Source organism: Myotis daubentonii, chromosome 1 (assembly GCF_963259705.1).
Source record: "Myotis daubentonii chromosome 1, mMyoDau2.1, whole genome shotgun sequence".
NCBI classification, from domain to species: domain Eukaryota; kingdom Metazoa; phylum Chordata; class Mammalia; order Chiroptera; family Vespertilionidae; genus Myotis; species Myotis daubentonii.
In genome coordinates this window covers 66,146,387-66,159,678 of record NC_081840.1, presented here as the reverse complement: position 1 = coordinate 66,159,678, position 13,292 = coordinate 66,146,387, and the positions used below count along the sequence as shown (strand labels likewise).

The following is a 13,292-nucleotide window of genomic DNA, read 5'->3' as shown; positions in this document are numbered from 1 at the left end:
GTGCTTATTGACCATTTGGATAACTTCTTTGATGAAGTTATATCTATTATAGCTTTTGCTCATTTTTTAATCAACTTCTGTGTTGTTGAGTTATAGGTGTTTTTTATATTTTTTGACTATTAATCCCTTATTAAATACAGCCAAACCTTGTTTCTCTAACAATTCGGTTGTCAACCAATTTGTTTTCAAACTGACAACCCTTTCAAGCTGATACCTGAGAATGACAAAAAGTGTTTCTCAGGCATCAGAGATAATGCTTTTGTTGCTGGTGAAATCAATATCAAGGATTATCACAATTTTTTTTTTAAATATATTTTATTGATTTTTTACAGAGAGGAAGGGAGAGAGATAGAGAGTTAGAAACATCGATGAGAGAGAAACATCGATTAGCTGCCTCTTGCACATCTCCTACTGGGGATGTGCCCACAACCCAGGTACATGCCCTTGACCGGAATCGAACCTGGGACCTTTCAGTCCTCAGGCCGACGCTCTATCCACTGAGCCAAACCGGTTTTGGCAAATTATCACAATTTTAAAACATAAAAAAGGCCATCAAGAGTGCTAATGTTGCCCAGCTGGTGTGGCTCAGTGGTTGAGCATTGACCTATGAAACAGGAGGTCAAGGTTATATCCCCAGTCAGGGCATATGCCCAAGTTGTGACTCAGTCCCCATGCAGGAGGTAGCTGATCAGTGATTCGTTCTCATCATTGATGTTTCTATCTCTCCCTCTCTCTTCCTCTCTGAAATCAATAAAAATATATTTTTTAAAAAATCAACAGAATCATTCTGTTAAAAAAAATTTTAAAGAAAAAAGAGTGCTAATGTTGCTAAGTGTGTGAAAGAAACAATGATCACAGACAATGAAAGAGGTAGAAAAACTTGCTGATTTGGAGAAACGAAAAGCAATTAGGCAGTGACAGCTATTTCAGAGGCAGCGATATATGAACAAGCAATGATGCTGCATGCTGACCTGAAAGACATCCCTGGATTGAACACTAAAAGTGATTCATTTAAGACTAGTAGGGAGTGGTTCAGTAAATTTAATTTTAAAAGTGTTTATAGATTAAACAATACATTAGACATGTACTGTATATAAGAAAGGTTAAAATAGGGAATCATTTGGGGGTCTGGAATGGATTAATTTAATTTATATTATTTATAATTGGAAAAAATGATTCTGTTTTCCACAAATCGCTTCTTGAACAGCCTTCCAGAATTAAGTTCAAGAACCGAGGTTCCACTGTGTATGATTTTCACATATGTCTTCCCCATTTGGTCTTTTTTTTGTTGCTGTTAATCCTCACACACACAAAAAAGATATATTTTCCATTAATTTTTAGAGAGGAGGGGGAGAGAAAGAGAGAGAAACATGAGAGGGACACATCAATTGGTTGCCTCCTGCACTTGCTCCTACAGGGGCCAGGGAATCTGTAACTGAGATATGTGCCCTTCACCAGGAATCGAACCCACAACCCTTCCCTCCACAGGCCAACACACTAACCACTGAGCAACCGGCCAGGATGGTCTTTTTGCTTTTGATAGTGTTGTTTGATTCATGGAAGCTTTTAATTTTGATGGAAGTATAATTTTTAACTTAATATTTTTCTTTTGTTGCCTCTGCTTTTGTTGTCATATCCAAGAAATTGTTATCCAGTGTCATGAAACTTTTTCCCTAAAGGTTTCTTTTAAGAATTTTATAGTTTTAGTTCTTATATTTAGGTCTATGATCCATTTTGAGTTAATTTTTGTATACAGTTGTAAGGGTCCAACTTCTTTGTTTGTGGGGTGTTTTTACATGTGGGATATCTAATTTTTCCAGCACCATTTTTTTTAAGACTGTTGTTTTCCCATTGAATGGTCTTGACACCCTTCTCGAAAATTATTTGACCATATATATAAGGATTTACTTCTGGGCTTTCTTTTCTATTGGTCTATGTCTATCTTTTTAATGGCTATATTTTAAAGTCGCTTGTTATAGTTCCTTTTTGTGTGGTTGTGTCATCAAATGAATACTTCATTCATTTTGTTTGTGATGTATAGAAATTACTTTTTATTATTTTGTTGTATAAAATACAAGGTTCCAAAGTAAAATCTACTAAAGAAGGTATATTCAGAAAAGTTTAGCACTATACCTTTCTATTTCACCCCTTTCCTTCTTCCCAGAAAAGGTAACCACTTAGAAAAATTTTTTTATCTTTCCTTTTCCCCCCCTAAACAAAAGGACACAGATTCACCTACTGTCTTAGATTAATGGTAGCACTCCATACACACTTTTCTCTACCTTGCTTTTTCACTTTACTATATATCCTAGAAATCACTCCTTATATTTTATGTCGAGCAGCAGTTGATAAACTACCTTTTTGTAAATAATATTTATTGGAATACAGTGATGCCCATTTGTGTCATAATTATCTGTAGCTGCTTTCTCTTTAAAGTTTTACTCAAAGATTCTCTGAAGTCATCATAAAATTTCCCCCCATCTTTCCTGACCATCGTCAAGTATCTTAAGTGCAATGAAAAACAATTGTCAGTACAATTTGTGACCCTTTCTGCCCACTTAGAAACAGTATTCCAGCCCTTTTTGTGTCTACTGAGGCTTAAATGATTTAACTCGGGTTTAACTCACTTCATTTTTTGTTGTTGTTTGTTTTCCTGTTTGTTTGTTTTGTTAATCTTAACCCAAGGATATTTTCCCATTGATTTTTTTTTAAAGAAAATGGAAAATCACATGTACTAGCCGGTTTGGCTCAGTGGATAGAGCATTGGCCTGCGGACTGAAGGGTCCCAGGTTCGATTCCGGCCAAGGGCACATGTCTGGGTTGTGGGCTCAATTCCCAGTGGGGGACGTGCAGGAGGCAGCCCATCGCTGATTCTCTCTCATCATTGATGTTTCTATCTCTCTATCCTTCTCCCTTCCTCTCTGAAATCAATAAAAATATTTTTAAAAAAGAAAAAGAAAATGGAAGGGATGGGGAGAGACACAGAGAAAAACACTGATGTGAGAGAGACACATCAACTCGTTGCCTCCTGCACCCGCTCTGACTAGGGCTGGGGATCGAGCCTGCAACCAAGGTACATGCCCTTGCTGTATTCGAACCTGCGACCCTCAGTCTGCAGGCCGATGTTCCACCCATTGAGCGAGACTGGCCAGGGTCTCACTTCTTCATGTACCCAAATCATCACAATCCAGTTTCGAGCAGATGGAGCTATCAAGTCATTTTCAATGTGTTAGTTCTTTTTCAAAGATGAAGAATATTCCAGTCTCTTACTGAGAGAAGCTAAGTAAACATTTTCCCTTTCTTTTTAGCTGAGCTCCTCGCCAAAAAACAGCCATTAAAAACCAGTGAGGTATACTCTGACGATGAGGAGGAGGAGGAAGATGACAAATCCAGTGAAAAGACAGACCGCTCATCCCGAACATCATCCTCTGATGAAGAAGAAGAGTAAGCTTGTGTACATTTTGGTCTGGTAGTTGGGACAGGTGGGTTCTTTGAGGAGAAGCTTAGTGTAGTTTCCAGAATCTCCCTGTGTGGTCTCTGAATGTTGTTTGGTCCAGGACCCTGAATTGTGGAGCTGAGTTCCCTGTACATTAGCCCAGACATATGTTCCTGCCTTTAGCTCTTGGCCTGAAGCCCTGGACATTTCATTTGGGCCCAGGAGGTAGAACTGACATCACGTCACCCCCATGGCCAGATGCTTCCATTTGTCTTCTTACTCTAATAGGTGATCTGGGAAGGTGGCAGCCTTATCAGCACAGCTCACAGTACTGGTTAATAACAGGATTCTGTGACCACTCTTTCCTGTCGGTTCATTTATTTCTCCTGCCTTCATCACATGTACTTTGACTTTGTTAAGTTTTATCTGGATCAGTTTTTATGATGAACACTTTTCCCAGCGCCCTTCATTCCTCACAGGAAAGAAGAGATCCCTCCGAAATCACAACCAGTGTCCTTACCCGAAGAACTGAATCGGGTTCGATTATCACGGCATAAGCTGGAACGTTGGTGTCATATGCCCTTCTTTGCTAAAACTGTCACAGGATGTTTTGTACGGATTGGCATTGGAAACCACAACAGCAAACCAGTTTACCGGGTTGGTGTTTCTTTCCTTGGACAGTTATCCATGTTTTAAATATAATTACTCTCTAAGAGATACTGCATAAATCTGTCACTCTTCTAGTCCCATTTGTTCTGGGTTGTATGGTCTTACCGTATCTTATCCTGGAAAGCTTGGCAGTGGGAACTGACCTCCATGATCTTTATATTTGATAAAACTGACCTCTGGAATTCCAAGTACCTCCCCCAATAGGTAGGATTAAGTTGGAGGGGAAGCTTCTCATGAGCCCCACAGGCTAACTGCCTCCTCCCCCGGTGCTCGCTTACTCTGCTCACCGGCTCCTGGTGTTTGGCCATCAGTTCTAAACCTGAGAAAGGGGCCCAGGACACCTTTCAGCTGTGGACTCCTCTCAGTGCAGGGTCACTCGTCTGCAGTTGGTAGATGGAGCCAAAGAGAGAGTGGTGTGGAGAGCTGACTCTGTTTTGAATATTGTCTCTGTCCTTTCTCTTAGGTTGCTGAGATCACGGGTGTTGTGGAAACTGCCAAGGTTTACCAGCTTGGTGGCACCAGAACAAACAAAGGGCTACAGCTACGGTAGGAGGGGTGTTTCTGTGTGGCCACTTCTGCTCCCATTGCAAACAGGCACTGCCTGTGTGGGCTGTTACTCTCTCCCAATGTGATGGTTTTCTGGGACTTTCATTATGCTGTTGCCTGGAGAGAAAGTAGGATATATGTCTCTCCTAGGGGAAATCAGAGATACGAAGTGGTAGGACATATAGAAGTAAAAAGTCAGGTTGTAAGACCACCTCCTCGCAGAGCCCAACAAGCATTTCCTGAGCATGGTCAGGAGGCTTGCTTTCTGGACGTGGCACTGGCACTAACTACCCTGATCTTTGACAAGTCAGGTCTCCTTTCTGGACTTAGTTTCCTCTTCGGTGACATGATACTTACTGAATGTCTGCTATGTGCCATTGTTCTGAGTATCAGGATAGCAGTGACAACAAAATACACACAAATCCCGGCCCTCTTGGCTCCTGAAGATTCTAAAGCCCCACATTGGTATAGAAGCAGTTTGCCAGGACCACTGCCAATGGCAGGTAACAGACATTGCTCTGCCATGGCCTAACGTGCTCTCTACGAGTCCTCCCCATTCCTTCTCCCATCCCCATTATCTCCATTGCTCTGTTTGAAAAGATCCAATTGGGGAGGGCAGTGGCCATGATGTGCAGCGAGTGACTGTCTCTAGGACAGCAGTTCTCAACCTGTGGGTTGCGACCCCTTTGGCGGTTGAACGACCCTTTCACAGGGGTCGCCTAAGACCATCCTGCATGTCAGCTATTTACATTGTGATTCATAACAGTAGCAACATTACAGTTATGAAGTAGCAACGAAAATAATTTTATGGTTGGGTCACAACATGAGGAACTGTATTTAAAGGGCCAGAAGGTTGAGGACCACTGCTCTAGGAGAATGGCACTGATTCTCTTAACTTTGTCAGCACAGGGGTCAGTAGAAAGACAGTGTTCTTCCTCTCCAGGGAATATATCCATGGTATCTCATATTCTGGAGGCCAATTGACTGTGACAAATTTTATTATAAATGGACTTTTGAAGTACCAGGCCAAGTCCATAGCTTTCTTTTTTTAAATTTATTTTTAATTTTTATTGATTTCAGAGAGGGAGAGAGAGAGAGAGAGATAGAAACATCAGTGATGAGAGAGAATCCTTGATCAATTGCCTCCTGCATGCCCCCTACTGGTGATCAAGCCTGCAACCCAGGCATGGGCCCTCACTTGGAATCAAACCAAAAACCTCCTGGTTCATAGGTCAGCACTCAGCCAGAGGCAGCCAGAGGCAGCCAGCTGCGCTGATTCTTACTCTTGGCTGCACCTTAGAACAGCCTGGGAGGCTTTGTTTGTTAATTTCAGTGCCTGGTTCCTGCTCCCAGAGATTCTTGTTCAGTTTATCTACAAAGGTGCTTTGACACTGGAATTTTTTAAAATCTTGATGATGCTAAAGTGTAGCCAGGATTGAGAACCACAGATATAGATGGTACACAGTCCGGTAGGGTTGCTTTGCTGGTACTTGTCAACATATTCTTGGAGATGCTGTCTCTTTCTTATGTAGGCATGGCAATGACCAACGGGTATTCCGCCTAGAGTTTGTCTCAAACCAAGAATTCACTGAAAGCGAATTCATGAAGTGGAAAGAAGCGGTAAGTGGGCAGACAACACCTAGCTGTTCCTGAAAACGGTTACGGCGTTCCTTTCCAAAATTACTTATTATATGACCTTTCATCATGTTTTGGTCCAGATGTTTTCTGCTGGCATGCAGTTGCCCACTCTAGATGAAATCAATAAGAAGGAATTATCTATTAAAGAAGCTCTTAATTATAAATTTAATGATCAAGACATTGAAGAGGTAAGAAAACTGATACTTCAGAGCCTAGCGGTTCATCAAGAACCAGTGTTAGAGAAGAGCATGACTTTTCCCTCCTTACATCATTTTTTTTAATCCTCACCCAAGGATATTTTCCATTGATTTTTAGAGAGCGTGGAAGAGAGAGGGAGAGACAGAGATATTGATGTAAGAGAAACACATCAATTGGGTGCCTCCTGCAGGGGCCCCGGTGAGGGCCTGGGCTGGGGAGGAGTCTGCAACCGAGGTACATGCCTTTGACCGGAATCCAACCTGGGACCCTTCAGTCTGCAGGCCGATGCTCTAGCCACTGAGCCAAACTGGCTAGGGCTCCCTTCCTTACATCTTGGTGTTTTTAGCTGTGCTGTTATTGCATGAGGATGAGGGAATGCTGATACTGCTCTCTTACTATTTATAGTTTATCAGAGTATTTTCTATACATTCTCATTTGAAGTTCTAGACTATAGAAGTGTATTCAGGATTCAGGGATCTGTATTCTGCTAGGGTTGGTCCTTCAAGAGTTTTTTTTCCTCCAAAATATTTTGGTAAAATTCTTTGATCTCTGTTCTCTTGGACAGTGGCTAGCCTTACAGTACCAGGCCTCTGGGCTGCTGCTGTTTATTGGTGCATGTTCCTTCAGACTGTCCCAGAAGAATCTCCGTGACCCCGGAAGCAGCATAGTATCCCTTGGAATGAACTCGCTCTCTCTGGGGCATGACACTGCTGTAGGAAGAGCAGCCCCCCTTTAACTAGTTGCTTGCCTCCAAAATGGGCTCACTTAGCCTCTCCAAAAATAGTTTAGGAATACCTCACTGCTGGTATCTCCTCTCTGGTACAGATTGTAAAAGAGAAAGAAAGGTTCAGGAAAGCTCCGCCTAACTATGCCATGAAGAAGACTCAGCTGCTAAAGGAAAAGGTAAGGACTTGCTCTCAGACCTCTTTCCTTGCCCTCCGAGGCTGCGTGAGAATCAAACTTGTTCCCCCTGGCGAGTCAGCAGAGGCAGGATTTTCCTTTCTATAAACTGAAACTGATCTTGCTTGTTCTTTTCGTCTTACTTTCTAATCATTCAGTTTCATGTGTGATCAGATAGACCCTAGGGTAGTATCAGTCTAGGTCTGAACAGATGGATTGTCTTGCCACGCCCAGCTGCAGTAGGTGGTTTCCATTCTTCACATCAGGATAGGGGAGCCTTGTTGTAGTGAGTGAGACATATAGGGCCTGCGTTCTGGCGTTAACACTAGCAGAGGCCCAGAGCCAGGTAGCTATATGGGAACGTGTTACTACTATAAGTTCTAAGTGTTATTTCACACCTCCTGTCATTTGTTCATATCGTGAGGTAGCTTGCCTGTGCGGGAAGTCAGGTGACACGTGATACAAATTGTAGCCAAAATCACACACTTTCCTCCCTGTGCAGGCCATGGCAGAGGACCTGGGGGATCAGGACAAGGCCAAACAAATCCAAGACCAGCTGAATGAGCTGGAGGAGCGGGCAGAGGCCCTGGACCGCCAGCGGACCAAGAACATATCTGCTATTAGGTGTGTAACAGAGCCTGTTTTGATTGGGTTCCTATCCTTGGTCCACAAACCTTGCCACAGTGATCAGGTGAGCCTGTGGCCTTGTACACGCTGTGCTGCACTGGCTCCTCACCTCTCTGAGGTCAACTCAGTGGTTCCCTTCCTCACTTCACAGCCCACTGACTCATTCCTCTTCTTCACCCTTAGTTACATCAACCAGCGGAACCGGGAATGGAATATTGTGGAGTCTGAGAAGGCCCTTGTGGTGAGTAGGACAACTTTATCTGGATCATTGAACATAATTTCAGTTAGTAAAATGATATGAAATCCTCTCTACATCTTGCTTGGGTTTATTTTTTAAATTATTGTAATAATGTGTTCACTTAACACATATGTGCTCTGTACGTATGTATACATACACCCATTCAGTGTATTAATTTATAATGAAAAGCAGCAGTCTTCTGCTATGTCTTACCCCTCCCCATCCTTAGATTCTTCCACAGGTATTTATCTGTTTCCAGTTTTGTTCCTTAGGTGGTTGTCCCCACGTCTGCTTTGGTATTCTTGAGGGGGAAAGAGGGCTAGACAGCTTTGACTTTTTCAGGCCCTTGCAAAGACTGTTACTTATATGTGAGCTCATGATGAGAGGTGGGGAAAGGAGACACCGTTCTGTAATGCATGCTTTCTGTTTCAGGCTGAAAGTCACAACATGAAAAACCAACAGATGGATCCCTTTACTAGACGGCAATGCAAACCTACCATCGTTTCTAATGTGAGTGCCTAAAGAGGACGTTTTTACTCAGGACCTACATTCTGGGACATAAAATGAGTTCCATTAGGACAGTGGTCGGCAAACTGGCCCCTTGAGTGTGGCTCTTCCACAAAATACCACGTGCGGGCGTGCACGTGCAGTGCGATAGAAACTTCGTGGCCCGTGCCACGGGGCCAAAGAGCCGCATGTGGCTCACGAGCCACGGTTTGCCGACCACTGCATTAGGAGATTAATAAAGAAGTTAAAAATAATGTCTTAGTGGGATTTGCTTGCCTCAAACTCTTGGGTCTGGATACTTCTTTTTTTTTTTTATCTTGCTATAGGATGTCCAAGTGGTAAAAGCCTGGCATAGATTTATATAAACCTATGGACTAAACCACCCTGTGCCACAGACATTAGAAATGTGTAGGCTGGGTCACCCATCTAGAGCTGGCTAGACTGGGCGTGGCTTCAAAGCTTTTTGCTGCCTTGAGGAAAACCCCACTAAGCTGCTGATGGGACCACTGTGGTGATTGTGATGTTAATGGTGGTAGATGGGAAAGAATCTCAGTAGGACTGTCCGAGTGTTGAACAATCTTATTTTCCTCTCTCAGTCCAGAGACCCAGCTGTTCAAGCTGCCATCTTGGCCCAGCTGAATGCAAAGTATGGTTCTGGAGTGTTACCAGATGCTCCAAAGGAAATGAGCAAGGTGAGTGCAGCTCTGCCCCCCCGTGCCTGTGGAGCGAGGCTGCGGGCCTGGACACCAGGCAGAACCTGGCCTAGTTTGGACTTGACTTTCCCATCTGGGGGAACCTGAAGTCCCGCTGACCATCCTTTCTCCATCCCAGTTATGTACAGATGTGGAAAACAGCTGCTGAACTTTGGTCAGATAACTTAAATTCTAACCCAGCACCACTTCTTAACTAAGGCTTTCACTGTGGCTTTAGGCAACTGGCATCCAGTCCTCTGATCCACTTTTCTCTTATGTACAATGGGTATAATACTTATACCCTGCCTACCTCACAGGAAAATTAGGAGGAGCATATGACATATGAGGATCAGACAATGATGAAAGTGAAAGCTCTTTGAAAACTGAAAATCTAAACTGAGGACTGCCCGAAAGAGAACTACTTTTCTGCCTAAGTTAGATCTTTTCCTGTAGAGCCCAAACTACCAGGAATTCCTGAAATCTTGGGTCAGGAGGTTGGTTTGTCTTAAGCCTATCTTTCTACCCTCACACCATAGGCATGAGCCTGCCCTCTCCTCTTTGCTTTTAAGCTTCAGAAAAAAAACCTCTTTGTCTGTGGCCTCCTGTCCTGAGAAAAGGAATCAGAAAAGAGCCTTAGTAGGAAGATCTAATAAACTTGAGCAAGAGCTTTTACCATTAGTGCTGCTTGAAGTCCACTTACATTTATGCTTTTCTAATTAGTTTTCCTCTTCACATTGCAGGGTCAAGGAAAGGATAAAGATTTGAATTCTAAGTCAGCCAGTGACCTCTCAGAAGACTTGTTCAAAGTACATGATTTTGATGTGAAGATTGATTTACAAGTTCCCAGCTCAGGTAGGTGAGGGCGGGGAGTGGTAATGGCCAAGGACCAGATCGCTCCATGGCCCTCTCGGCCTGCAGGGCAGCCTGATTTAGGGAAGAAATGGGGGTTCTGCTCCTCAGTATTGATAGAGGCTGCAGGTATGTTTTGAGAGGGAATAGGGACATGCAGGAAGGCCACCCGAAGGAGTAAAGCACTACTTTGTAGGAACCTTAGCTGCCACTGTGCTCTTCTTTCTCACAGAGTCAAAGGCTTTGGCCATCGCCTCCAAGGCTCCACCAGCCAAGGATGGGGCTCCAAGGAGATCTCTGAACTTGGAAGACTACAAAAAGCGACGGGGGCTTATTTGAGCTCACCCAGCCTGCTGCTTCTGACCCTGCATGCCCATCAGTGTCCCGCCTTTCCTCTTCCTTTTTGTGCCCTCTTTGGGCGGGAGCAGCAGTAGAAACTGGGAAGAGACTCTAAGCTGCCAGTCATCTGTAATATAAACCATTTGCTGTATAGACTTCCCTTGTCTGCACCATCTTCCATCAACGCTCCCACCTCCAGGCCTCACCCAGTGTGGACCTGGGCTCTCTTGGGCTTTATCCATGTCTTTAGATTTGTGTTTGCCTTTTTTTTTTTAAACCAGCACAGTTCATTGGCCACTCTGCACGCATTCAGTATTACCGTGAAGCTGGGATTCTTGCTGGAGCCCCTGGTGGTGATAGCAGCAGCACTGGGCAGTCTCCTCTCTGGATTGCCTTGAATCCAAACATTGAACATTTGGAACCTGGCCCTGGTGGAGGGAGTGGGTTCTGGGCACCTACAGTCCTCCATCCTCTCTCCTCATCTTACTCTTCTTCCCATCTCTGTGGAAGAGGGGTTTTCAAAATCAATTTAGTTTCCAAAAAGTGTACATTTGTGGGGAGGGAGGGGTGTCTATTTGAGAGAGAGAATGTGTGTGTGTGTGTGCGCGTGTGTGTGTGTGTGTGTGTGTCTGCAAGTGTGTGGATTTTTTTATCATTTTTTAAAAATGCAGTACTCTTTGTATCAGTCTGTCATGGGTCTATAGCTGTTTCAGATTTTTTTCAGCTGTACTGGAGCATCTGAAACTGCAAGAAAGAAACTCATTAAATGTGATTCTTCTTAATAAACAGGCCTGACTGCTGTAGCTGTGTAACTCCCCTTCCCCACCTCCTCTTCCTCATCACCTCCCCACCTCGAAGAGAACTCCCCAGTTTGGCCCCTTCCCTATAGTCCGTGTCCTGGCGGGTGGGAGGGAAGCCCACGGCCAGTCCCAGGAGGGCAGTGCAGGCGTCCTGCTCGTCCCATGGGTACAGGACAGCTTCTTGCCTGAGCGTAGAGGGAGTCTTTTCCCACCCCATGTACTTGTATCTTTCTAGTGATTCTGTTTTGCTCTTTCGGTAAGAATAATATTTTGTTTTTAAGAGAAAGTATTTAACACGATGTGGAGAGAAAGAACACAAAAAGATTTAGATTGCAAATGTTACAAGCATGTGCAGTTTTGTGTGTGTGTATACATATATATATGTGTGTGTGTATACATATATATATTGTGCAGCTAGGGTGAAGCCAGCAAAGAAGTGCGTATGTCTTTATGAAATGTTTGAAAAGAGATAAGCTGACTGCTTGATAATCATTCTCAGGTGTAAAGCTCCAAGTGTAAATAAAAGTGGCATTTAACAAATCTTTTCAGAACAAAGTACAGCTGACTATATATACCAAGAACTAAGCTAAAGAAACAGCTGAGAGCTGCTGATTCCCATGAGAGCGAGAGGAAATCTAGCTAGAAGCTCTGCTTTGTATTTCTTCTCTACTGTTCTTTAAGGACGTGGGGTGATGGGAAATCATGGAGTTAAGTTGTATTTAAACATAAAAATGAACTTGCTAATAACTCTTCTGGGTTTAGTAGAGCCTCAGCATTGCTTTAACTTAGTTGACACTTTTTTATTTTAAAAAATGCAGTAATGAATGGTTTTTAAAAAGTATTGTGACTGTAAAATTGATAAATATAACTGTAACACAGCTATGTGGTAGCTGTGACACAGTTCAGTTGGGCAAAGGAGTGGTGATGGACTCATTAAAATCATATATACTTGAATAGTCCATTGACCGGAACCCTTTATAGACTATTGTATAAATGTGGAATCACAGACTGTTAAATGTTGCCTGAACTCCAGCAGAGTCCCGGAGGCTGCTGGGACCTCTCCTATCATGACTGACTTGGACTTTTTTCTCTTCCCTGGTTTTAAAAGACATGAAATTATAGAATCCATAGAATTTGCTGGAGTCATTCTGATTCACCATGTAGACCTGTATTTAATATCATTTGGATTTTGGAGAAGTGTCAATTACATTATGGCTGTGTAATAAAATTTTTATTAAAACTGCATCACACTGTAGCCACTTCACCACTACCTCCCCACATGCAGCTGCTGAAACTTTCGTTCTGAGACGCCAAAATAGCAGGGAGAAAAGCCAACCAAAGAAGACCGAAAGTTAACTCATCACTGAGTAGCCTACTTGGTGATTGCAATCAAGACTGAGGACTTGGCTCCAGTCTCAACTGAGGCAGGGCCTCGGAACTGAAATCCCACCCAGGCATAAGACATGAAATTATAGAATCAGCTGAGCTTCTTGGTGGTTCACAGTATTTCTTGTTTCCTTGTGCTGGGAAATTGCTGCAGGGCCCCCCTGCTCCACACCCCACCCCTACCCCCCACAATGTGGTTTCAGTGTTGATGGGTGCAGTACCTAAGGCTGTTTTATACATTTTTCACTTCCTTCCAAGAAGCAAAAAGGCCAGTGTCCATATGCCTAACTCATGATGTATAGGTCTGTTTGTCTGTCTTGCTTCTGACAGGTGCAGGGAAAGTCTACGCCTGCAACTTCCCTTGAAAAATAATGCTTTTGTTTTCTTTGTTTCTGTTGTGAAATCCTGACCTGTCACACAAACTGTACAGATATTTGTAAATAAATTTTATGCCGTTTTAACAAGAG

The 13,292-nt window shown here is 43.3% G+C and overlaps 1 protein-coding gene across 3 annotated transcripts in view; it reads left to right on the top strand.

Annotated features, from left to right (window-relative positions):
• Positions 1 to 13,292, top strand: part of RTF1 (RTF1 homolog, Paf1/RNA polymerase II complex component) — a 65,790-nt gene extending 52,498 nt beyond the window's left edge. For 2 of the 3 annotated variants that reach the window (XM_059656069.1, XM_059656152.1), the window contains exons 7-18: positions 3,309 to 3,444; positions 3,916 to 4,093; positions 4,569 to 4,651; positions 6,184 to 6,271; positions 6,370 to 6,477; positions 7,313 to 7,390; positions 7,890 to 8,011; positions 8,198 to 8,255; positions 8,685 to 8,762; positions 9,356 to 9,451; positions 10,192 to 10,303; positions 10,533 to 13,292. In XM_059656069.1, the coding sequence (XP_059512052.1) occupies positions 3,309 to 3,444; positions 3,916 to 4,093; positions 4,569 to 4,651; positions 6,184 to 6,271; positions 6,370 to 6,477; positions 7,313 to 7,390; positions 7,890 to 8,011; positions 8,198 to 8,255; positions 8,685 to 8,762; positions 9,356 to 9,451; positions 10,192 to 10,303; positions 10,533 to 10,639 (1,244 nt within the window). In that variant the 3' untranslated portion in view covers positions 10,640 to 13,292. The remainder of the gene's footprint in view (positions 1 to 3,308; positions 3,445 to 3,915; positions 4,094 to 4,568; positions 4,652 to 6,183; positions 6,272 to 6,369; positions 6,478 to 7,312; positions 7,391 to 7,889; positions 8,012 to 8,197; positions 8,256 to 8,684; positions 8,763 to 9,355; positions 9,452 to 10,191; positions 10,304 to 10,532) is intronic. The other variant, XM_059656107.1, reaches the window with a different exon arrangement.